The sequence below is a fragment of the Colletotrichum karsti genome (assembly GCF_011947395.1).
Source record: "Colletotrichum karsti strain CkLH20 chromosome Unknown Scaffold51, whole genome shotgun sequence".
Lineage (NCBI taxonomy): Eukaryota > Fungi > Ascomycota > Sordariomycetes > Glomerellales > Glomerellaceae > Colletotrichum > Colletotrichum karsti.
Genome location: NW_024065951.1, coordinates 87681 through 112820, shown reverse-complemented (window position 1 = coordinate 112820; position 25140 = coordinate 87681). Strand labels below are relative to the sequence as shown.

The window sequence follows — 25140 nt, the reverse complement described above, 5'->3', positions numbered from 1 at the left end:
ACCTAAGGTACAAAGAGCATATACTAGGAAAAGGACTTATATATAGGATAGACTTAAGCTCAGCTTAAGGACAAACTTCTATAGCTCTTTAGTAATTAACTTATAATTATTACTTATAATACTTTTAGCTATACCTAAGTAATAATTACTCTATAACTCTTATTAAGGCCTTAACTAATTACTAAGACCTTTAAAGACCTATAATTACTTAAATAGCCCTATAGAACGACTTAATACTGTTTATAGTTCTCAATCCCTAACTTACTGCTAACACAAACCCACTATCAGTTAGCTGGCCGTAACAATAGGTATCTTTTAGCCTCTTATATAAGTTATCTTTCTACTTATAGCTTAGCTTAGCTAGCTTATTAGTTAGAAAAAGTAGTACTTTTAGGTATATATAGTACTAAATAGCTTTAAATAAAAAGTAATAAGAGTTAGAGAGTAACTTAGCTTAATACTAAAGTTACTTTATTATAATTATATCCTATTAGCTAACTTAAAATAATACTAACTTATTAAATATACTCTTAAAGTCCCCTATATAATAATAGATATATACTTTTAGGTTAATATAAAATAACTTAATAATAGAGGTAGTTATATACCTAAAGTAGATATACTTATTAATATAATATTTAATAAGTTTCTTATACTATAGGCCTAGCTATATATTAATTATATAGTTAATAATAGTAATAAGGAAGCTAGATTTCTTAAATATCTTAAGTTATTAATAGTATATATTAATAGTATAGCTTTAGAGAATACTATTCTATATATTAAGAAATTTCTAGAACTTTAAGTACTTTATAATGCTATTATTATTATTTTTATAGCTATTAAGAAGTATTTATAAGTCTTAACTAATATATTAAGGTTAATATATTATTAATAAAATAAGTATAAAATAAAGTAAAATTTTAAGCTAATATTAAGTATATATAAAAGAGCTAGTTTATAATCTATATATATAACTTTTAGTAGTAAAATATTACTCTCTATTAATATCTCTATTAATATACTAACTACTTAAGTATAGTTAGCCTCTTTTTTACTTAATAAGAAGTAGGAGGCTACTTAAAAGGTATATCTATTATTAATAGTACTATAGATATTAAATAATAATATATTAAAATAATTAGTTTTATATATTAAATCTATTAAAAAATATTAAGATATTTTTAGAGAAGGTTAATATTAATATATAGTATAATAAAGAGGGTAATAATATAGCTAATAGTATCCTAAAGGTAATAATACTAATATTTATTATTATCTTTAAGCTAACTAAAGAGCTACTTAATAGGTATTTTACTATTAAGTTCTATTTATTAATAAGTAGCTAAAAGGTTTAATATATTATATATAGTAATATTCTTTACTCTATAGGTATATAGAGTTATTAATATTTAGATTAAATAAATACCTTTATTTTATAACTTTACTATTTTATTACTATATTAAATAAGAGTCTCTTAGTAATTTTTAGTATATATTAATAGGTTATAAAATAAGTAGTTATAGTAGTTATAGTTAATAGTAATAATAAGCTTAATAACTTAAGCCTTATTTACTTTCTTTATAGTAATCTATTAGTAATAAATAGTATTATAAGAAAATAATTTTTACTTCTTTAATATATAGGTATTAAGGGTAAAAGCTCTTACTTTATTATTATCTTATTATAATATATAGATATATTAATAAACTTATTAATTACTCTTTATATATAAAGTAGAGATTATAAAGCTAGCCTTATATATAGTATTATTAAGTATATTATAAGTAGCTACTTTTAATAAAAAACTCTACTTAATAAGAAGATAAAAGTAATAATACTACTTAAGCGCTAATAGGTATAATATAGTAGTATAGTAATATATAAATTTATTATTAAATAATAAGAGGGTCTTAAACTTAATCTCCTATTATAATATTATAATAATATATATAAATAATCTTAAAAAAAGCGTTTTAATAATAATAGTTAGTTATATTAATAATATTATAATAGGATAGGGAAGATCTTACTTAAGTAGGCGTATAGGTAGGAGTCTAATTATAGAGGTCTATAGTAGGTATATAGCTAGAGGGGTAATAAATATCTAGAATGGGGTCATAAATATCCTACCCCCTCTAAAATGTCTAAATAATATCCTCCCTGCTGCAAACAAAGATTCAAATGAAAAAGACGCCGGCCCCACGCGTCTAATCCCACGTCGCTTAGACCTCCGAGTTTGACAGCCCGGACAGGACCACCTCGGCTCGCAAGCGACCTGGTCCTCCCCATCTTTCCGACGGATATCAGATTGGCATCTCCGTTTCTCGAATCCTGACATGCTGTCATCAACGAGATATTTGCGCCTGCGGTCAACCGGTCATCTCCGTCGTCGTTCCAGGCAAGCGCCTCTGTCGACTTTTGTCCTAAAAGAGTACCCGAGACTGATCGACCGCCCGGGAGATCATACCCCCTCGCCTCGACCACCTCGGATAACTTTAAATTAGTTCTAAGACTGTCTTTACGCTCGCCACACTCGGCAATTCTTCTTCGCCAAGTCAGCTTCGAGCGCAATCATCAACACCATCATAACCTTTATTGGCGTGATGGCCGGGATGTGGGAGAGTGGTAAGATGAACATCTGGCTCACTCTCGAGACCTGTTTTCGGCGTTGATCCGACTCCAGTTTCTCCCTCGGGCTTTTCGAGTGAGCTTCATCATCGGTGAGTCTTTGCCGGTGTATCAAGCGATACATCCTGTTCGGTAAAGGCCATCCACACACTCCCATCCGCCTCGATTGAAGTTCTCAACCGATATACCAGCAAGTCTCACAGAGTCTTGAAAATCCACTCGGCAGACATGCATCATATATATCATTATTCAAAAATGTATCCAAAGTCGCTTTCTAAACCCCATCCAACATCGCCAAACTCCAAAAATCCCCAATCGTCTAAGCAACCCTCTTCTCGACAATAGCCTCACCGACAGGAGACTCCCCAACAAACCCACCGTTCACACCCCCAAACTCCCACACCTTGCGCCCGCGAACCCACGTCTCCTGCACCCTGCCGGCGAACTCCTTGCCCTCCCACGGCGAACACTTGTTCTTCCACCTCATGTCCCCAGACCGCAGCGTCCACGCGTCCGCATCGTCAAACACGCACACGTCCGCGTCCATCCCGACCTTGAGCGCGCCCTTGCGGTGCGAAAGCCCCACCTGCGCCGCCGTCGCCTGCGCGCACAACCTCACGATATCCACAATCGACGGCGCCGACCCCGCGCCCAGCTCGGCCGCGCGCGCCTTGGACGCGGAGTACACGATCGGCAGCCCCAGTCCGACGGACGAGATCCCGCCCCACGCCGCGAAGAAGTCGCCCCGCGTGGTCTCCGCCGCCCTCGCCGCCGTCCTCTCCGCCAGGATCTTGTCGACGCCGTCGCCGGGGATGGTCATGTCGATTCCGGAATCCGAGTGGCGCATGTCGACGCCGGGGCTCTGCTCCCCGCTCGCGGGCGCCTCGAGGGCCTCCGGGAGCAGCTTCAGCTGCGGCGTGCAGGGCGAGTGGTCCGACACCACGGTCCTGATGCACGAGTCCGGCGCGACCAGCTCCTCCCACAGCCCGTCGCGGTTCGAGCGCTCGCGGATCGGCGGGCAGCACTTGTGCCTCGTGTCGCCGTCTTCGATATCCTCGGACGCGAAGCCGAGGTAGTGGAAGCACGTCTCGGCCGTGACGTTGACGCCCTTGGCGCGGGCGGAGCGGAGGAGCGGGATCGCCTGCGTCGCCGAGAGGTGGACGATGTGCAGGTGCAGGTCGGGCGCGAGGTGCGCGAGCGAGAGGATCTCCTCGACGGCGTAGGTCTCGAACGAGGGCGGGCGGGACTCGAGGAAGGTGTTGTAGGAGGTGAGCTCGCCGGTCGGGGCGGCCGGGGGCTCGGACTGCTGGACGGCGTCGCCTACGGAGTCGGCGATGGGCGGGATCATCTCGGCATGGAACATGAGCGTCGTGGGGGTGCCGTTGAGTGTCTTCATCGCGAGGGCCACGTCCGAGGAGGAGACGGCGGGGAATTCGTCGACCTGGTCGTCTTCGTCAGTGGGACACTCATTTGAGGAGGCGAAAGGGGATGCTCACGCCAGACTCGATCAGGAAACCCTTGAAGCCTCGCACACCGGCCTCAACGAGCGGGAGGAGCTCATCCGCGTTACCGGGGATCACACCGCCGTAGAAACCAACGTCGACCCAGCACTGGCCCTGGCTCGCCGCGAGCTTCTCCTTGAAGCCGGCGACGGTCGTCGTGGGCGGGATGGCGTTCAGGGGCATGTCGACGACGGTGGTGACACCGCCCGAGGCCGCGGCGCGCGTGCCGGTCCAGAAACCTTCCCACTCCGTGCGGCCGGGCTCGTTGAGGTGGACGTGGGCGTCGACGAGGCCGGGCAGGAGGAGCTTGTTGCCATAGTTGGTGTAGGTTGTCGTCGAGGGGAACGATGTCTTGGGCAGGACGGCGGGGATGATCTTGACGATCTTGCCGGTGGAGGGAGAGATTGAGATCGTGGCCGGGGTGAGAACGAGGCTGTCGTCTGGCAGGGTGAGGATTGCGCGGGTCGAGGCGAGGACGACGAGAGGCGCCTGGGGTTCTTGAGCAGCTGTCATTGTGAGAGCTGATAAGAGCTACAGGTACGATAAGGGGCGAATCGAGAGCTTTCCCCGCGGTGGGATGGTCGAGAGATGGCTATTGGTTCTGGGGGTGGCAGCTTATCTCTTTCGCGGGGTGGCGGGGTGAGAGAGATAAGAGCTGCTGAGGGTGGTGATGTGTGTGTGGCTTGTGATAAGATCTGAGGTGAGTCTCTCAAGTAAGTTTGTTCAGTTTCCTTGGGTATCTCGACAAAGCTCTACAAACTCACAACACGCGGTATTCACAACGGAGTCAGCATGAGAAGAGTGAGAGGAATGGAAAGGAGAAAAGGAGCGGGAAGGGAAGAAAAGACGGCGTTGAATCTCACAACAGTCGATCCACAGCCCACCTTCGCCGTCTTCGTCCCGTTCCAGGCCCAGTGGCCCTTGCGCCGAGCTTCCCATTCTCAGTCTTCTTTCCCTCTTCGATAAGATAACGTTACCTTATTTCCCACAAGGCCAACCAACGAAATCACAGGCCGAGAGTCGAGCACCTCCCACACACACCCCTCGTGTTTGGATTCCGCTCACCCATTGTGTGGGGTGCGTTATCGAACCCTCCGCGACCTGCCATCGACCGGTGCGGTGCGCATCCCGGGGGACCCTGAATGTCTTCACTGCCGTTATCAGCAACCTCTGATTGGACAGCGCTCGTCGGATGCAGCCGTTTCCCGATCTAGAAGGTCTTAGTCAGCCAAGCGTGGCCAATGAGGACACGGCCTTTCGACGGGGTATCGAGTCTCCACCACGGCGTTCGCCCATCGGCCGTTCTCGGAAAAGCTCGTTTCCTTCTTCTCTGAGCGCATTTTGACTTATCAGCCAGTTATCCATCGAAGGACCGAGCTTGAGCCTGTTGCTCTCGAGTTTCGATCGAGTAATGATCGAGTAAAACACCGCTCTTTTGGGGCATCCGGCCCGCCGCCTCGTTCATGCGCCCAGCGGTCGTCGGTCGACGGTGGATTTGTTTTAGGGTTTGAAAGAACATGCAGAGATTTCTCCTTCTTTTCCCTGCTACTGCGACGTGGCCAGGGATCGAAGAGAGTCTTGGCCCGGACGTTCTGGAGTGGTGTTGTACCACACTCGATCGAGTAACCGCTTGAAGCCGTCAACACCACGCTTGGATGCCGTTGGCTGGCCTTATTGCTGTTACTCGATCGATTCACGATGGAGGCAGACCGCAACCCCCTGGTCAACGAAGCGAAATGGCGAATCACAGCCCCCTGGCCTGGAATTCGATGTCTGATCTGGCCCCTCGTCCTCTCCTCTCCCCGCCGGCCACCCCGCGGCGGCGCAATGACCGAGTCATCTTCCCATCCATGATCCGTAGACTGGTGGTTTGGGGTTTGGGCCTTTCGCCGTGATAACGAAGTGCGCTGACTGACCGATCCGGCCCCGATAGCCGGGCCGTTGCCTTTCTGCCGTTCTTCCGTTCAACAACGCCCACCGTCCTCTCGGCTCCCCGGTCCCTGTACATGTTTCGCACCTCGACCGCGGACGGTTTTGTTTGATCTGTGCCTGGCACATGTTTTTTTTTCTTTGCTGCTTGCTTGCGCGTGCCGTCATCCTTTCAGGTTCTTGTATCCGGACATCAGACGAAAGACCAGGTCAGAAATCATGGATCGTGGACGGGAAGGGACTTGGGACCGTACGCTAGGCTAAGCTTCCACGGTCCCTGACGGATCCCTGCATCTGATCAAGGGCTGGCCGCCGCCGCCGCCGCCCCTCGCCGCTGAGTTCGTTCGTTCGTCGTCCCGTGAGGGCGAGGAGGAAAAGAGCTGGCAACGTAATGAAAACGACGTTTCCACGGAGCTGGCCGCCTCTTTGGGGGGAACTGCAGGATGTGTTGCGACGGTATGGACCCTGTCGAGGCCGCACGTCGGGTTTTGAGTTTCTGCACGACGGCATTTTGATCGAGTAAAAGATTCCCATCTCCCCCAATCACCTGTCCCCGACCCGGTCATGTAAGCAGCAAGTCAACTTCCGACGGCTGAATCGTTTTACGGTGGTCGTCTGCGACACCCGATAGTTCAAAGTCGAGAACCGACACCCGTATTCCTGCCGACGGGAGAAAGTGTCAAATGGGAAAGTTGTGTTTGGTATTGAGCTGCAGGCTCTTCGACTTCTACCCTGCTGAATGCCCGCCCATCTTTCACGCCCTCTCCCCGCGCCGCCCGTCTAGTAGTATTGTATGATATCGTTACATGTACTCTCTCCAAAGAGCCCAGATAATTCTGTTGTACAGGTCGAATGCGACATACCAAAGTGCATGCATTCCGAGTTGGTTTTTGTTTATACAGGTCGTCGTCGTGTCGTGTCAAACCGCGGCTTCCGTCGCCCCCGCTTACTTTGTCCTCTTCAACGCCTTGACGGCCATCTCAATGAGACCGTCCTTGGCCTCGCTGTCGGGGAAGTCCGCAAGAGCGGCGATCGCCCGCTCCGAGTAATCCTCCGCCAGTGCCCGTGTCTGCTCAATGCCGTCGCTCTGGAGGACCAACTCGCGTGCCTGAAACCCCGTGTTAGCTAAGCTTTTTTACGTTTTCATCCGAGCGTAGCAAACGCGCTTACCCTTGCGACGTCACCCTCCTGCTCGAACTTCCTGCCAACCAGCGCACCCAGCTCCGCGTTCTGCTTCCACGCGAACAGCAGCGGGGCCGTCGCCAGACCGAGCTCCAGGTCGGCACCCGCCGGCTTGCCCAGCTCCTTCTCGCTCCTCGTGTAATCGAGCATGTCGTCGACCAGCTGGAATGCCAAACCCAGGTTCTTGCCGTAAGCGTAGGCGGCTTCGACCGAGGCGGCATCCGAACCGCCCAGGATGGCAGCGGCACGGCATGACTTGGAAATCAAACTCGCCGTCTTCAGATACGTCTTCTGCAGGTAGTAGGTGAGGGCCTCCTCCGACCACACCGGTTTCCTCTCGTCCTGCGCCGTGTTCTTCAGCTGCATAAACTCGCCCTCGACGAGGTTGGCAATAACAGTCGCCAAGAGCTCGATGACCTCGGCGTTCCTGAGGCGAGCCAGCGCAACAGAGGCTCTGCCGAGGAGGAAGTCACCGGCCAGGACGGCCATCTTGTTGCCGAACTCGAGGTTCGCCGAGGGAGACCCGCGACGGGCCACGGAATGGTCAATGACATCGTCGTGGAGGAGCGAGGCCGTGTGGATCAGCTCGGTGATCTCGGCCAGACGGCGCTGGGAAGGGAGGATATCGGATTCCGACTCGACGGGATCGGCTGCGGTCAAGGGGTTCGAGCTCGGATTGACGTCGACGAGGATACCCGGCGGCGATATCGACGTGTCGACGCCGCCAACAGCCTGCGCAGACTGCAGGCGTGGGCCCTTGGGGCATAACGCCGTCGCTCTCGACATGAGCAGCACGATCAAGGGCCGCATGTGCTTGCCCTCGGCCTGAGTATAGTATTTGGCGGCACGGTCCAGAGAGGGGTGGCCTGAGCCGAGAAGCTTGCGAATGTTGCCCGTGAGGAACTTCATCTCCTTGGCCACTGTCCGCAGAGGGTCGATGTGCATGTCGCCCTTCGGGACCACCCGGTTGATGGCATTAGAAGCGATGTTCGAGGCCACGGATACGGCAGCCCCCCAGGCGGATGATCTCTTCGGAGAGGAGTGGTAGAGCGCGGCTGTCACCGGTAACCGGGCGTCGAGGGGTGCGATCCGCCGACATTGCGCGCATCGGGAGGAGGAGGAGAGGAGGAGCGGTCGTGACGTTGTGTAGGTGCTGCGCAGCACCGCTGCTCCCGGTCGGAGCTGCATGGCTCCGGTAATGCTCCAAAGGGTGTCAATGGAGAGGATAAACAGTCACCAAAGATTCCAACGGCATCCGTATCGGGTAGACCTTCTCAAGACCCGTGGGTGTGGCAATTGGCAGCTGCAGGCGAGTGGTGATGATACGACTCGACGACTTTTTTTTCTCGCTCACATTCAACGGTGCACGAAGTCGGTGGCTCTTAGGTAAGGTACGTACCGAGGCAGGTGGTGCTGAGCGATCCAGGCACACCCAAAAGATACGTACCATTTTGGGGAAATGGAGGGACATAGAAGCCCTGATTGGCTGATGGGGCCTGCCACCCGAAGCTTAGCGGTTGAGCTGAGCATTGAGTGCTGAATGTCGAGTCTGCCCGTCGGTGTCCATCATTACTCCGATCTGACATCGACATCTCCTTGTGACGATTGGTTTCATTCCGATATACTCTCGTTGGGTGATACATCTCCATCAACGCCATGGTACGACTCACGATGACGCCTTCCATTGTGGAAGGCTTGCAGAAGCTGGCTGAAGTCAGGCCGAAGGTGGAAGAGACGGAAACCCACGATGCAGAAGCGGAGGAATCACCAGAGTCGACTTCCACACCAGCAGCAAAGGCGGAAGCCGAGCCGAGCCTCGACGATCCTACAATTGGGAACCCCATCGCCCATGGCCAGATTATCGATCTGTGGCGGAGTCTGAAGACTGAGAGCATCGCCGGCTTCTCTCTGGAAGGACTGTTACGAGGCGCGCAGGTGTACATCCCACCACCGCCTCCCAAGCCCGAGCCAGTACGTCGGCACCATCATTCCTATCCCATATGTTCAAGCGCTGACGATTCCATCACAGTCCGACGAATACAAAGCCCTCATGGCACGACTTCGACGCGAGGAAGAAGAGCGAACATACCAACGCATGCTGAAGCAGCCCTCCCGAATGGAGGCATTCTCCCAGCAGTTCCCCAACGCATCCGCCCGAACACACATGTTCGCCGAGGTGAACCGGCCAATGCATGAGTCGGACAACGGCGACGACGAGGTCACACTCGGCGATGTGCAGAAGCAGCTCATGGTTATCCTTAACTTCCTCCTGAGCGTTATCGGCGTCGGTGCGACCATCTGGATAGCGGCGCGCTGGTGGAGTCTTACATCGCGAATCTTCCTGACCATGGGCGGTTCCATCCTGGTCTTGATCGCAGAAGTTGCCGTCTACTCCGGATACGTGTGGAGGTTCACAGAGGCCAAGACGAAGCGCAGAGAGCCAAAGGAGATCAGAGAAGTGATGCAGACGTGGGTGGTGGGGAAGGAGGAAGAGGATAAGGAGGGCGAGAAAGATGCGGTATTGCTCGACACGAAAACTCAAGATACAGACGAAGGCATAAGGCGGAGACTAAAGGGATTGTCATAGTGCTGTCCAAGTTGCAGATACAGCTGAAGCAATATCACAGTGCATTCAAAGTACGGTTACGGATGGCTTCTCCATCTACTGCGGCGGACCGACGCCGGATGCACACGGCAAAGATGTGAGAGTAATTGGCCCCGCTCCAGCTCTTTGACCCCATCCATCAATTCTGATCCATGTCCGTTTTATCAAGGTTGTGGCCATTTCGCATGCGACTGGAAAAAGCCACACGTGATTTTGGCGGTGGTAATCGCGTCTCGACGCGTTCGCTGCACGTCATTCTTCCCGCGACGCGACTTTTGGTGGGGCCTCATCGAAAGCTCTCGATCGGCCATCTTGCATACACCTCTCACCCCAGTCTCGACTTTTTCGCCTCCGAGGTAGTTTTGCCTTGTGCTCTGGGGTCCGTTTCACTTTTAATCTCATTAATCTTCCGACCTTCTTGATATGTTCTCTCACGACCTTTGAAGGCGACAACTTTGGGCTTCTCACCCTTCATAACATCATCGCGCGCGTCGCGTCGCATCGCGTCACGCCTCCAAACACCACAATTCACCTCGCAAAATCATCCCGACGATGATCTCAACGAAGGGGGCAGCTCTGTCTCCGACCGTTCCCCGAGACCCTCGGCCGGCGCCAGAGAAGCGGTACGAATAATTCTTGAGAGCGCATGCCCGTAATATAGCTAACGCGCTCCCAGCCGCACCCTGCGAACCTATAGCAAGCGATCGCGATCCGCCGAAGACGACACAACCACAAGACTAGTCAAGAAGCAACGAGTCATCATCGAAGAAACCCCCGTTCCGCGACCCGAGCCCTCTCGCCTACCACCACCACCGCCTCCACCTCCTTCGCACGCAAATAACATCCCCAAGAGCTCGATCCTCAGCTACTTCAAACCATGCCGCTCCAGCTCCGCGACAGAGCCCTCGGATCCGCTGTCCGACTCCGAGAAGCTCGTCAAGACCCCGCCGTCCTCGCCACCCGTTGTTAGGAGAATACGGGAGCCGAGGAGGTTGAGGCTGCGGCCTAGCACGGCGATACTTCCGTCCGATGTGGATAACGGGAGATGCGAGGATGACGAAGAACAATCCGACGAACAAAAGCCAGGGAGGAAGACGACACGCTCCGGAAGACGGGATGACAAGGAGTTGCAAGAGGCCGCGAAGAGCAGACTGAACGAGGGGACGGATAAGACTTTGGCAAAATCATCGAGTAAACCGAACCTGCGGTCGAAGCCCGCAACGATACAGACGACCATCAACATCTCCTCGAAACCCACTTTCGAAGAGTGCAAGATTTGCCGGATGGTTTACAACCCTCTGCATCCCCCCGACGTCAAATATCACACGCAGACGCATGCAGCATATCTTCGGAGCAGGGCGAAAAAATGAAGCTCGGATCGGTTGAGCCGCTATATCATGTGGTAGATGGATGGACTACTTTGGCGGAAAAATTGGCATGAGACTACGGCGTAAGGAATTTGGCTTGATACCACTTGGGAGTAATGATCGATGATACCCCTTAGCAATAGAAAACAAACTGCATTTCATTCCATTCGAAACGACTACCAACAAACAGAAAGCTCCAAAAGAGTGACAAAAACGAGCGTCGAAAAAGTAGTGGGAAAGAATGTGATCACACCCCATCAGATAAACCTCCTCTTCTCAGAGAATCCAGTCAGCTCAGCTGCAACACAATTCAGAATCGGCCTCCAAGAGAGCCTCAGAGCTCTCTTCAGACCCAGCCATCCCAGCGAAAGGTTCTTCGTACCGCCCCCTAGCCAATGCGAGCAGCGAGGAAGCGCGGGGCCGCAACAGCCGCATCGGTCTGGTACAAGAAGTGCGCGGGCAGAATGAACAGCGTCCCGTAGCAGACGGCGTCCGCGATGTCGCAGTACACCTCGACCTTGTTGCTGGGGAAGTTGGGGATGCGGCCGAGGTTCTGCAGGTTCTTGGTGTACCCGAACAGCACGACGCCCTTGATCTGGTTCTGGATCGCCGCGCCGAGCTGCGAGATGGACGCCGACATCACCGCCGTGCCCTGGCTGTACCCGCCGGCCACGATGGCCGCGTTCGGGCACTTGGCGTTCGCCAGCGTGAAGAGCCGCTTCGCCTCGTTGATGGCCGCCGTGGAGGTGCCCTCGGGAAGGAAGTTGGAGGCCAGGTCGGCCGAGTAGGGGCCGCCCACGCCCTGGACCCAGACCTGGGAGGCGCCGTAGCGGGACTCGAGGGCGTCGGCGAGGATGGGGCCTGCGCTGATGCCCTGCGTTGGTGCTGGTGTTAGTATCTTCTCGTTTGCTTTTCTCGGGGGCGGTGGTTCGAGTGCGTACCATGTTGCCGGGCTCGGTCGAGGCCCGGGCGAAGATGTAGATGACCTTGGGGCAGGCGGAGCTGCTGCCGGACTCGAGCTCGTTGCGGGAGGAGGACTGGCGGGCCTCGAGGGGGACGAGGCTGGTGTCGACGACGACTTCGACGGGGGCCGCGGCGGCGAGGGTGACGGCCAGGGAGAGAATGCTGAGGAACTTCATTTTCGATGTTGAAGATTCAAGATTGTCTGAAGATGGTCTCTGAAAGAACGTGCTGGCTGTGCTGGGCTGGAGCGAAGAAGGAGGTGTCAGGTCTGAGCGAGGGCTTGAGACTGATGATCTGAATATCGATTTCGTTTGGGAGAACTCCAGAGCTATTTATCTTCACCAGGATGCCATAGTTCCTTGCTTGGGTTCATCACGAGCCTCCCAAGCAGCTCATGATGGCCATCGTCATCGAGCTTCTCATCCATGTCTCGATCTAGTCGTTAGTCCTCCATCCCAAAGTCGCCAAAGCTGCCCGCTGGCCAGTTTCCAACAATCACATTCAAGATCCAACTTTGTTCATCCGCCAGTCGCATCCTGAAGCCATCCCCATCGCCGGATTCCAGAGTCGGTGAGTCGAGAGTTCCAAGACCACGATGCCACGTGAGGGCCGCCATTTCGCAAGAGGATATCAAATTGGGAATGGTCGGAGGCAGCTCCGCCTTCTCTTTGGTTGTGTGAGCGAGAGAAGCCTCGGGACAAGACCTGACACCCAGGAAACGACAAGAACCTGGAATGAGGGGGAAATGCGGCTTACGGACATCCAGAGCTTCAGGTCGTGTTAGTGAAGGGGTGGAGTCTCAACCATCGAAAGATCACAAAGTCCTCTCATTTAGGGTTTTGGCAGCTCTGTATGGCTGCGTGATCGACGCTGTCGCGCGACCTCGAGCCATGGTCTTGGTCATGCAAGACGGCCGGTAGAGAAATGCAATCCCCGCAGCGCCCCCGCAACTCGGCGACGTTGGATGCCTCGGCTCTGATGTCTGACTAGTTCCCTTTGAGAACGACGTGCACAGGTGTTCGACATTTCTGCAAGTTCCAAGAGGGCATCGCGGCTTCTGAGTGGTTGGCGAGTTTGTGGTATGCGAGGAAGCCAAGATGAGCGGACCGTTGAAGCCACAGGCTGTATGCAGGCGTGCCCAGCAACGGCACTGCACGTTGGTATGTGGGTTATCTGGGGAAGGCTGTGGAATGGGAGTCATGCAGAGTGAGGGTTGGAGCTAGTCCTCATTGTGTAAAAGTTGCGAGCTCATTTCTTGGCTCAGGGGCCTCAATGTGAGCACTCAATGCTTACTTACTTCGACAACTAATGGCGAAACAACATGGAGCTCGGTGACAACAAGTAACAAGCTAATACGTCATTTCAACAGCGTCAACGGCGAGAAGTCTTACAGGCGATTTCAAAGTTCAAGACGAAACAGATTATCGCCGGTTGGCATATCTAAAGCTTAAAGGAAACAATAATTATGCAGCCTTGATGTGCGTTTCTCAGATATAGACACAGACATTGACGGATGAGTTGTCTCAAAGGTCATCAACCAATGGACTAGGCCCCTGCGGCATCCCGATCTTATCCTCAAACATCATCCTAAGAGCCTCCACCCGGCCGCGATCCGACATGAACCGGAGATACTCGGCAGAGTTGGTCGCATCCATGTCGAGAATGCCCGGGTAGCCACCAGGGGCAGCAATGTCCTTGCGGGCGCTCCACTGGGACGAGTTGCGCTGGAACTCGTCGTCCAGGAGGAAATTAGCAAGGAGCTTGGAACCCTCGGGGTGAGGGGCGTCCTTAAAGATGGCGATGGACCTCGGCCAGCTGACGAAGAGTCCCTCGGTTGGAAACGAGGCGTTCAGGCTGCCGGAAGGTCGGAGACCGATGCTGGCGGTGAAGGTGACGGACTGTGTGCTGTTGGGCTGTCGAAGCACTGCCAGGGGAGATCCCGTACCGCGAACCCATCGGGGGTTATTGGCCAGGAGGCCGTCGAACCATTGGGGACCGTATTGGTGCATACTTGAGGAGGTCAGCGGTGTCTTTAAAGGTGAGGCTTGAGAATGTCTTACACGAGATCAAAGATGTAAGCAATGGCGTCGTCGTCACTGAGATGCGTCAAGACGATCTTGTCCTTGTACTCGGGCTTCAAGAAGTCGGGCCACTCCCGCGGGGGACTCGCGAGCTTCTGCGTGTTCCAGACCGTCGACCAGGCGTTCATAGCGAAGCCATAGTACGCGGCGCGGACATGCCGGAAGGGCGCGAGCACTTTGAAGTAGTTGTTCGGCGCGTAGTGCAGGAGCGCTCCCTGCTGCTCCCAGCGGGGGTAGTCTTGCAGCGCCTGGAGGATGATGGTGTCTACCTCGAGCGGGCCGCCGGACGCGAGCTGTCTGTCGATATTGACGCTGTGGTACTTGGAGCGGTTGACCGTGACGTTGAGCGTCATCCCCGGGAACCGGGTCTCGAAGGCGCGCTTGAGGCCGTCTTGTTGGTTCACCTCGTCGCCGCCGTGCCAGCAGGTCACGACGCCGCCCTCGGCTAGGGCTGCCTGGTAGATCTCATCGAGTGTGCGGTTCTCGTTGATTTGGGGGGTGTTGAAGCCGAGCGAGATGTCAGCTGAGATGACGTGCTGGGCTAGAAGGGCCAGATGGAGGGGGAAAGAAAGGCGCATCTTCAGACTGAGAGAGAGTAGTTGACGTGGTTGGTAACGAATGACTGTGGTTGTTGAGGCTCAAGAGTCCGTTCCGTCGCCGACCGCTTGGCTTTATATCGGTGTCACTTGAGGTGGCCATTCCTCATTATGACGATGCAAGCGAGCAAGACGTTGGCCTTGGCAGCCGCGTAAGACTCGAACCATTCTACACAGCCTTTAGATAGAATATGGCTAGCTCTGATTGCTACCAAGGTCGTGTGCTAGGTTGACGTTGGATAAGCCCCTTGGCTCGTCATGTTAAGGTGGTGATTTCAAGCATAGTTGCTGACACTAATACCGGTCTTTGGCTTACAGCCGAAGAGTCACGATGGTTGTACGAGGTCGAGTAGAGACTCTAGACACCGTCAATCTACTATGCATAGATCCGTACTTCTATTGTGCCCCAATTAATTGGAAGGGTAAGGTGTAGCGCGCGTATCCTGACTCGTAGTCTAGACTATCATATCGTAGCCCATTCATTTGATCCCGAAGCGGTAATAATTCGCCGTGGAAATAGAGTTCACAAGCCTTTAAGGCACAGCCTCATCCATGCTTGTCTCAACTTGAGAACGATAAGGTTGCTAACGACGAATGGGAGAACTACTTACTTATCAATCAGTTGTAAGGCTAATTAAGGCTGTGCTGCCCATCTGGTGACATAGTACCAGGGGGTTTAGTTCGTATCGAGAGACACGTGCTGCTGTGTCTTTCTTCCGTTGTTCGGAATTGTCATCCGATTTATGATGGAGTGCAAATAAACCGGTGACATACCAAGCAGATCTTGATATTTCCGAGATAAGATGCTGCTATCTAGGTATGGTATGAACATTAGAAGAGTCTTGTAATCGTCAACGGAAGGCCTCCGACATAAAACTCATGTTTAAAGAGTCATCAGTGCAGTGTGATGAAGTTCGTCATGCCGCCTATTCGGAGCCACTGGGTTTCCGGAATGGAGCAGTCCATCAGCTGGAACCGCTCATTCCTCCCGAATCGACCAAGCCCATCACTTCCCAGCAGACACATCAGCATCGTGATGACCCACGTTTCTCCTCCATCGGGATTTAGATATCCGTCCAGAGCCATGAATTCCATTAAACACTCCCTTGGTTGACTTTCACGCCATGCCCGGTCGAGCCATATATATCCTAACGGCTGCTTGGCTTCACACGTCCCATGATTGTCATGACGTCTGTAGTCGTATTGTAGTACTGTTTGCTTCGATTTGGCCAATAACCGAGGAGAAACCAAAGGGAGTGATAAACGGCTGCAATGAGCGGGGAAAACAGCGTAGAGCGCATTCGAACCCATATCTCTCTCAAAATTGTCGGAGATGAACAAGTCTGCGGTGCTGGCAAGCAGACTCAGAAATGGGATGTTGTAGAAAGAAGACGAAAAGCTCGTGGGGAATCCAAACCGAGATAGACTCTGTCGTGTCAAAGGCTTCCGCACTTGACTCCGGGGGGTTCCGATGAAACCACCGCCGGCCATCTGATTCGTGCGAGCTCCTGACAGCAGCTTTCTGTCGAACAAGACACCGCAATCCCATCCTAGCCATGACCAGCTGGGAAAATGCGGATTACGAAGTTGTGGGCGGTGAAGTTCCGTTCGCCAGCAGACAGCTTGATCAAAGGCGGATGTCGGCATTCCGTAGTGGAAAATGGACTGTTGACCGTCCATCATGCCTTCGAATCTTTGAAACACGGCCTGGAATGCTGAGATCTTATCCGCGCTGTTTGTGAACCTGCAGTTTGAGTAGTATTCAACGGCAGATACAAAGTACTCGAGGCCCTTTCCAGATGGGACGTGCAGCAGGCCGCCTACACTTTGAGAGCTGTGAGGTTCGAGTTTTGTTTTGCGTGCCTGAAGCAAGCTTCCATCTATGTGAGTTATGCCCTCCTGACACTGCAGAAAGATCCCACTACTGGTGAAGAAGATAGCTCGGTGGGAAAGTACCCTTTCCTGAAAGCACCAGCCACGACTGCCCCATGGCGATGCCTCCAACATCGAGTGGAACTCTTCAACGGAGCTGCATACTGCGGATGTCCCAGCGGGAGTAGGTGGCTGCAATCCCTTGTTCGCGTTCAAAGAAGAGACCGCAGCAATGGTGAACTTCGCAGCAGAGTAAATACGACGCATTCGCAGTATCTGAAGTCTCATATCCCGAGACGAGTCCTGCAATATGCATAGCGCGTCGATCCAGAGATACCGCTCTCCGAGTCTCTCGCATAGGAGAATGGCGTCTTTGATAGTCGTCGGTATTTGTTCCCAGATCAAGTCCAAGCCATGATTCTGAGATAGGTCTTCGATATTCGCGGTCGTGAGCTTGGGTTGGTGAACGCCGCCCCATACATAGGTTAAGGCCACAAAGTTGCAGTTTTCAGGGCCGTCAACCACGCATCTTCTGCGGACATCGATGAGCCGGAACTGGACTCCGTTGAAGACTTGCCATCCTAACGAGATTGGTTGACAGTGTTTGTGTTCAGGACTTGTTTCGCAATGATGGAGCCATGCCTTGATTGCGGTCGAGTTGATTCTTGAAGCTGAGGAGCATTTGCTTGGGCCGAAACTTTGTTGTTTGTTTGTAATTGGAGAGTCGGTTTGTGTAGGACCAGCATCAGAGCTGTCATTGAATGAACAATCTTTCGGGAATAAACGCAGGTCTTTCGGATTCCACCACGAAGGGCATCCCAAATTCTCGCCTTGCCACAAGATATGATAGAGATCACGAACAGGGGTCCATAACTCGTCCCCCCAACGACCATCGGGGCTATTCTCATCAGCTTGGTGTGTGAGAAGATCGCAAGATGTTTCAACCTACTCAACCATGATCTGTGCAGGACAGAGGGTGTACGCTCTGAGTAACACACAACAAACCGCTACATCGTAAGGTTTCCGCGCAGTCCCCACGGAGTCCCTATCGCTGCCTTCGCAGAGCTGGAACGTCTCATGTCCATACTCGCCCACGCCGTTGAAAATGATGCCTTCGTTCACGGTAGCTATTGGCGGTGTTATGCCGGTAGTTGAACTTTGAGATGGTCCGGCGAGGATCACGTCGCAGGCCTCCATGATAAGACGAGCATCGTCGATTAGCTGTGGCCAGATCGCTCGCCAATCCGGATCACGCCAGTTTTTGACGCGGAAATGATGCGTGTAGCTACGCCGCGCTTACATGTTAGTCTAGTCTCTGTACAAAAAATCCAAGAATTCTTACACAATTTGTTGGTTTACTCCTGCCATTGTTGACAGTTTGGGGATGGTAGATCACCATTGGGCGTAAATTGACGACACAAAGATGAGTCCCGACAGGCGGCATTTCAAAAACCGGGAAATCAAGGGTCCAAGCATGCAAGGCAGCTGTTTAATACAGGCCGCTGAATGGCTGTCGAAAGCTTCAAAATGGGGCCTAAAGCAGGTGTTTTCCCCTGCACCCCCGCCACACGTCATGGGCCTCCTCTCATTCTGAAGTTATTGAGGTGGACATCTTGGACGTTGCATGCACATTGAATCGAGTATCAGTCTGTAATTCCTATCTAACAAACCCAACCACCGTCGACGTTATATACGGCCCCCGTCACGAAAGAGGCCTCATCGCTAAGCAAGAACGCAATGACCTGGGCGATCTCAATTGGCTCCGCTCTTCTTTTCTGTGCAGTCACTTGCAAACCACGCTTGACATCTTCCGGATTCTCTCCTCTTGACAATGGAGTGTTGACGGATCCTGGCATGAGGTTGTTAGTGGTCAGGGCCGGCATTTAGCCAAGCGGCGGAAACTCACCAGGAGAGACGCAGTTGACGCGGATGTTCTGGTTCTCTTTAGCAGCTGTCCTCGATAACCCGATGACTGCCGCTTTGCTGGCGCAGTATGCGGCGTTACCCGGGGCGCCAAATTGCCCGAAGACACTTGCCGCAGATACCTGAAATGGGGCTGTTAGTGCATATTCGCGAGTTGAGTCGGAGTTGGGGAGCTGAGCACAGCGGGTTTGACGGGAATTGCAGCCAGACCCATGGCGGTTTTTAGTCGACTTACAATACTCGCGCCCGCGGACATTGCCTTGATCTGAGATCTCAGGCAGTTGAAGACACCTTTGGCGTTCACCGCGAAGACGAAGTCCCAGTCCTTGTCTGAGAGCTCTGCGACGGGCGTGGCATGGGTGATGACCCCGGCCATGTTCACCGCGCCATCGAGCTTGCCGTATTTCTGGACAGTGTTTTGAATCCACTTGTCAACCGCCCCGCCGTCTCTGACATCGACGACCTCATAAATGTGGCTATCACTGTCTGCCAAAGTCTTGATTGCTTCTTTCAAAGATTCCTCGTTGATGTCGGCCAGTGACAGCTTTGCGCCGCGCGTAGCCAGGAGCTGGGCGGTAGAGAGGCCCATGCCTGAGCCTGCGCCAGTCACAGCGATCTGTCACGGGTTATTAGCAGCCTGTGACATGCTGTAGCCAGCAATGTATTGCGGCAGATACATACAACTTTGCCCTGGAAAGAAGACATGTTTTAGAACCCTAAAATGACGTTGTTGAAAATGATGACAGCGACCAAAGAATAACTTCCGTTTGGTATTCTCACTGATGTCTCTCGAATTAATGATGAGATCTTATAACAACGTTTCTCATTGATCTCAGTGATGGAAATCTCCAACGGATGCTGTATCCGTGAGTACTACGGCTACAGCATCCGTGCAACAGCTAAGAGTTACCAACTGAAAATCCACATGACTCAAACAGAACAGGAAAGTTATTCCAGGGCAATCTTGGAACAGTTAAACAGGCAAGCAGAGGCAAACGATCTCCTGTCACGCGGGATGGTCTATCTATCTTCATTCTGCATGTCATTTGTCAACTTCTGCATGCATGCAATTGTGATGAATGTTTCATTCCGCTACGTCAGAACATAATCGACCTTGGCCGCCTCCGATCCTCGCTTCACCTCCCAACGCCTCTCGATATCCGCCAGAGAGTCGCTGAATATCCGAAGACCGCTCCGCCGCGCCCAGTCCTTGAACCACTGACTAAACGACATCCGTACCTCCGGATCCTCGGCCTCGCTCGCCGCTATGAACGCAGGCCACACCAGCCTGGCCGAGCCGTACCCCATCTCCGACTCCGTCGCCTCGAAACGCAGCAGACAGTCCCGGACCCCGACCACCTTGTCCTGCAGCATCTCCGCCTCCACGTCGTATATCCTCCGATAGAAATAAATGGCCAGCGCGAGCTGCATCGCCTGCGCGAGGTTGTCCAGCAGCTGCTGGCAGTGCCGCAGCTCCGGGTCCGTGATCGGCGCGTCCGCCACGACGTACCCCGGCTTCCGCTTGAGTTGGTGAATGCACCTCTCCACGGCCTTGGCCCGGCTCATGAACTCCTTGAGCCCGGCTCCGCCGGAATACGTCCCCTCGTCTTTGGCTCGTCCGAGACGGATGACCACGGAGAGCATGAAGACGTGGATCTCTGGGATGCCGAATATCTCCGGGTACAGAGTGGCAGCCCAGATACCGGGTATCTGTAGGTGCAAATCGTTCTCGCCTTCTTGCTGATCCTTGACCTTCTTCATGTCCTGATCCAGGTTCTCCCAGTCTGCCAGTCGGAAAGACAGGCTGTCCAGGCTGTAAGAAATGGCGTTGCTAGCTTCGATGGCCTTGCGCACGTGTTTGCGATGCTCAGACTGGACGCTCCCCGAGTATGTGCTTTCGTGCAAGAGGCGCTCGAAAACATAGCAGTGGTGGAGAAGACGGACCTTGCGCGACTTCTTGCGGTTGAGTCCCTTGACGCGAACGAATTTCTCGGCCTCCAGCAGGTAGCACTCCGCCTGATCTCGGTTCCCCGACACGCTCGAGATCTGGACCATGGTCAGGATCGCAATAAGGATAGACTTGTACTTTGCCGTCTTTGGCACGTCGTAAGCCGTTTGGAGCATGAGACGAACGTGATGTCGAGCTCGCTGCTTGTAGCTCTTGGCTTGTTCGGACCACTTGCGAGAGCCGGTGATGCCGCCGAGGCTGGATGCGCTGATGGCGAGCGTGCCGAAGAATGCGGTCAAGCTGGCGTGGTCCATTTCCTCGCCGAGGGTGAGAGCGGCCAGGCAGCTTTTGACGTACGGGATGAAAAGAACATGCCAGGGGGTTTTGCTATGACGGAACGGAGTGAAGCCACGGAGGACGGTTGTAGAGTAGTGTTTGAGAAGAAAGACGGCATCATGAGGGACTGCGCAGTCTATGGTAGGTGGGATAGAGTTGCTTTCGGGTGTTGCTAATTGCTGGGGCTGCGTCTCCGGGAAGATGTTGCTGAGACCAGTCTCCTGTGATGCCATCAATGACCTAGGAGACTGCTGAAGCCCCGGGAAAGGAATCTCATCGGAGACGTCTCGCACGCGATCCAAGTCGATCGGTGTATCCCACCAGTTACCTATACTTGGAAGGTCGCCCACGTTCCACCACTCGTTCATATTCCAGAAGTCGTTCATAGGACTTAACGGTCGTAGATCTACACGATCTAAGCTCGGCCCTGCCATCGATGATGGCGTTCTTCTTAAAGGCGGAGCCTCAGGCGGGGCCAGAAACTCTTCGTCAATGTTCTCGGCGTCGTTTTCAAAGACACCTTGGTCCCCCTGCACAGCTTCCACAACCTCTGCAAAGTCCGACTCGGGACTCGGGTCGGATAACTCCTCAGGAATCGTCTTTGAGCACTGAGGAATTCTGAATACTCCAAATGGGCCTCGGCTAATCTCTATGCTTTGAGATATCGGCAGTCTTTCGCATTCGTCCTCAATCTGCGCAATGTGCCAAAGAGTCAGAGCCGGCGGGATGCTCGAGATGAGCTTCTCGCTCATAGACGCACGCTCTTCTTCCGTGAGCAAGGGGCGCCGGAACCGCGCCATGCCTGAGCTGGGAATATCTTCAAAGTCAAAGAAGATGTTTTTCTCGTAACCACTACACGTAAGGCCAGAGGCCTCGCACATGGAACATGTTGGCCTCCCCTCGTCACATTTCATACGACGGTTCCGACACTGCAACTGGTTTAGTCGGTTGATCCCACGAGGCCCTCGTATCTTCGGGTGGGTTAGATAACGTGACGTACCGTACCGCATCCGCCGAAGGACCGACTCCGGCGGGCGTCCATATCGATAAGATGCGATGGAACGAGGTGCTCGTTTCTGGCCGAGCTTCTCCGAAACGAGCAATTTTTCCCTGGGTTCACTTGCTTTGCGGAGGCGTAAAGCGTGAACGAGGAAATCAGGGGGCACAACGCCGGCCCTGTGAAGGTAACATAGATATGGAAAGTTATATCAAGAAGCTGAACTTCAAATTGCCTCCGAACAAGGACATGTCATCGGAAGGGATAGTTGTTGGATGGTGAAGATAATGCGACACTAGCGCACCCGGAGCGGGGGAGATAAGAGCGGGGGTTGACACCGGCAGCCCCATAATTAATCTGGGGTACATGCCCGGGCGTTGATACTGGGGAAGCTTTCCTATCTTACACGATGCTGCGACGGTTGCGAGCAGGGTTGGCCACACTTATCTTGAGTCAAGGCAGCATCCAAGGCAACTCTGCAGAAAGTGACAAGACACTAAGAGACATGGAGGCGTGGTCACTTGACATATGGAAAGGGCGGAATGTATGTCTTTGAGTTGGGTTGAAGCTGACATGGTTCTGAATAGTTTAAAGGGGGAATGCCCTCGCTTGCCAATGCCGTTGTCATGTAGTCTTGAACAATAGGACTCTCCCCGTAACTTCTGCTTGTCATCTCTTCAAATGCGTCTTTGAGCTTTAGCCTCTTCAACATCCAAAATGGGTTCAGCAGATAACGACAACTCGCCCTTCTCGAAAGGGGCCGTCTCCTCAGACAACGACAATGCCAACGACGAAAAAGCCAACTATCAGGACATCGGTCGACTCGAAAGCCATACACTAGGAGAAACCGATGTTGTTGGTCAGAATGGAACGAAGAGAAATGTCAAGTCGCGACATGCCCAGATGATTGCCATCGGCGGCAGCATCGGGACTGGTCTCTTCGTCGGCTCTGGCCAGGTTCTCGCAGCTGGTGGACCAGCGTTTCTGTTTCTTGCCTACGCGCTGACGTCCATATTGGTGTATGGCGTCGTCACGGCAGTCATGGAAGTTGGGACGTATTTGCCTGTTTCCGGCAGTTCCATGTCGTATTACTGCAACCGGTACGCCTCGCGGTCTCTGGGCTTTGCACTTGGCTGGCTCTACTTTTACTCCTTCGGAGTCATCCTGGCATACGAAATCACGGTCGGATCTATCATCATCAACTACTGGCCAAACAACGTCCCTGTTGCCGTGTGGCTCACGGTTCTACTCGTTGTCATCGTGGGACTCAACTTATCCCCAGTTGGCGTATACGCGGAAACAGAATTCTGGTTCGCCAGCTTGAAAATCATTCTTTTCGTCGGCTTGCTGCTCATGTCGATTGTTCTTATTCTCGGCGGTGGCCCCAGCGGTGAACGACTGGGTTTCTACTATTGGGTAGACCCAGGAGCAACAAAGGAATACATCATCACCGGACCTGGAGGCAGATTTACCGCCTTCCTGTACGGATGGGTGTTTTCGGGCTTCTCATTCTACTTCAGCCCGGAGCTTATCATCATCACCGGTGGTGAGATGCGCAACCCCCGCAAGAACCTTCCGATCGCGAGTCGACGTTTCTTCTACCGCTTGATCATATTCTACCTCCTGGGTTCCCTAGCTATCGGGGCTATCTGCAACGCCAACTCCGAGGGGCTCACATCCGGTGCTGGTAACGCGGACGCATCCCCCTGGGTCATTGCCATTAGAAACGCGGGTATCAACGGTCTACCCTCCGTTGTGAATGCCGGCATTCTGACCAGTGCATGGTCCGCCGGAAATTCCTACTTATACATGGCCAGTCGATCCTTGTACTCCCTCGCGGTCGCCGGCAACGCCCCCAAGATCTTCGCGCGCTGCAACAGTTACGGACTGCCCATCTACGCAGTCCTTGCGGCGAGCTGCTTCACGGTCTTGGCATACCTCAGCGTTTCTTCAGATGCCGGTGTCGTTTTCAACTGGTTCGTCAGTCTGACCAACACCGCTGGCTACACTTCCTGGGTCTTCTGCGCCGTCATATTCCTCCGCTTCCGAAAGGCTTGCCAAGTACAGGGCGTGAAGGTTCCTTACCAGTCGTGGTGCCAGCCGTACGGCGCGTGGATATCGATGGTCTGCTTCACGTTCCTGCTTCTCGCCAACGGGTTTACCGTCTTCTACCCCGGTCGCTTCTCCGCGTCCAGCTTTCTCACGGCTTACATCGGCATTCCGCTCTTCTTGGTCATCTACCTGGGGCACAAGTTCACCGTGGGCAAGAACGACCCGTGGTTGTATGCTCCCGAAGACGTGGACCTGCACACGGATTTGAGAGAGGTTGAGGCCGAAGCTGAGTGGTGGACCAACCAGGAGGCAGCCAAGATGGAGAAACACGGCCCAGGGAATAAGGTATGGCGCTTTGTGTCGGCGATCTGGACTTGATCACGGAAAAGACTGTATAAATTATGGACTGAGCATTAATTTCGTTGGATGATACACAATCTGTCTAAACAACTTTGAGTTTGCCAAGTTTCGGTGAAGTCTGTGATGTAGTAAAACGGAACAGATATCTAATGCTCAATTCCGATGCCGTGAGAGGTTTCGCCCGGACGTCGCATATTCTCATTGATTGTGACGACAAGAACGGCCGAAAGCTGTCCCCTGGCACGTACATTCTGATGTCAAAAGACGCTGTTAGCCTATTGGTCAGTTCCAGCATGGTGGGAGCTATCGTTTGGAGACTGTTCAACGAACCATCTGTTCAATATCTGGTAAAATCGCTTAGTAGAAAAGATGCATAACTACAGTCACATCAGAGATACGCCACCGAACCTTAAGATAGCTCAAAGTTGGTATCTATCAATCAACAGTGTGATGTCAGGTTGGGATTCCGAAGAGGAAAGCATTCCCTCCGAACAAGGATGTTTTGGGGGCGATGCGGGGGAGGGGCCTGATCGGCGACTATTCTTATCTCCGCCTGCCAATTCCAGAGTTGGGAAGTTATCCCCCGGCTCCGAAACGCCTCTCGAGATAGGCCCCACGAGATCAGCTGTTCGTCCATCATGGATGCATCAGGACACTTGGACGGGAAAGTTGTGCAGAGACCTTCTCAGCAGCAGAGTGTCTCGCATGATTCCGGTGGCTACATCTCAGTTGTTGGAGATGTCGACGAATTGCTATTTAGACAAGTCCCAAACTTCGTAATTGAGCATCAACAAG

At 52.4% G+C, this 25140-nt stretch overlaps 8 protein-coding genes across 8 annotated transcripts; 3 read left to right on the top strand and 5 right to left on the bottom strand.

Annotated features, from left to right (window-relative positions):
• Nucleotides 1-2951: 2951 nt before the first annotated feature.
• CkaCkLH20_11793 (allantoinase) lies at nt 2952-4647 on the bottom strand (the record flags this gene model as incomplete). Its single annotated transcript, XM_038894507.1, has 2 exons — nt 2952-4073; nt 4129-4647. The coding sequence occupies 2 exons, from the start codon at nt 4645-4647 to the stop codon at nt 2952-2954; spliced, it is 1641 nt and encodes a 546-aa protein (XP_038740152.1).
• Nucleotides 4648-7009: 2362 nt separating this feature from the next.
• CkaCkLH20_11792 (hexaprenyl pyrophosphate synthetase) lies at nt 7010-8433 on the bottom strand (the record flags this gene model as incomplete). Its single annotated transcript, XM_038894506.1, has 2 exons — nt 7010-7171; nt 7234-8433. The coding sequence occupies 2 exons, from the start codon at nt 8431-8433 to the stop codon at nt 7010-7012; spliced, it is 1362 nt and encodes a 453-aa protein (XP_038740151.1).
• Nucleotides 8434-8901: 468 nt separating this feature from the next.
• Nucleotides 8902-9980, top strand: CkaCkLH20_11791 (vacuolar h+-atpase assembly protein; the record flags this gene model as incomplete). The annotated part of the gene is made up of 3 exons (XM_038894505.1): nt 8902-9216; nt 9275-9763; nt 9873-9980. The coding sequence occupies 3 exons, from the start codon at nt 8902-8904 to the stop codon at nt 9978-9980; spliced, it is 912 nt and encodes a 303-aa protein (XP_038740150.1).
• Nucleotides 9981-10402: 422 nt separating this feature from the next.
• On the top strand, nt 10403-11220 carry CkaCkLH20_11790 (uncharacterized protein; the record flags this gene model as incomplete). Its single annotated transcript, XM_038894504.1, has 2 exons — nt 10403-10473; nt 10527-11220. 2 exons carry the CDS (start codon nt 10403-10405, stop codon nt 11218-11220), a joined length of 765 nt encoding a protein of 254 aa, XP_038740149.1.
• A 385-nt stretch (nt 11221-11605) lies between these two features.
• CkaCkLH20_11789 (cutinase) lies at nt 11606-12356 on the bottom strand (the record flags this gene model as incomplete). Its single annotated transcript, XM_038894503.1, has 2 exons — nt 11606-12091; nt 12159-12356. 2 exons carry the CDS (start codon nt 12354-12356, stop codon nt 11606-11608), a joined length of 684 nt encoding a protein of 227 aa, XP_038740148.1.
• Nucleotides 12357-13703: 1347 nt separating this feature from the next.
• On the bottom strand, nt 13704-14839 carry CkaCkLH20_11788 (ABC transporter; the record flags this gene model as incomplete). Its single annotated transcript, XM_038894502.1, has 2 exons — nt 13704-14190; nt 14241-14839. 2 exons carry the CDS (start codon nt 14837-14839, stop codon nt 13704-13706), a joined length of 1086 nt encoding a protein of 361 aa, XP_038740147.1.
• A 3551-nt stretch (nt 14840-18390) lies between these two features.
• On the bottom strand, nt 18391-21978 carry CkaCkLH20_11787 (uncharacterized protein; the record flags this gene model as incomplete). The annotated part of the gene is made up of 5 exons (XM_038894501.1): nt 18391-18578; nt 18636-18774; nt 18888-19268; nt 19766-21865; nt 21937-21978. The coding sequence occupies 5 exons, from the start codon at nt 21976-21978 to the stop codon at nt 18391-18393; spliced, it is 2850 nt and encodes a 949-aa protein (XP_038740146.1).
• Nucleotides 21979-22650: 672 nt separating this feature from the next.
• On the top strand, nt 22651-24363 carry CkaCkLH20_11786 (amino acid permease; the record flags this gene model as incomplete). Its single annotated transcript, XM_038894500.1, has 1 exon — nt 22651-24363. The coding sequence occupies one exon, from the start codon at nt 22651-22653 to the stop codon at nt 24361-24363; it is 1713 nt and encodes a 570-aa protein (XP_038740145.1).
• Nucleotides 24364-25140: the final 777 nt, after the last annotated feature.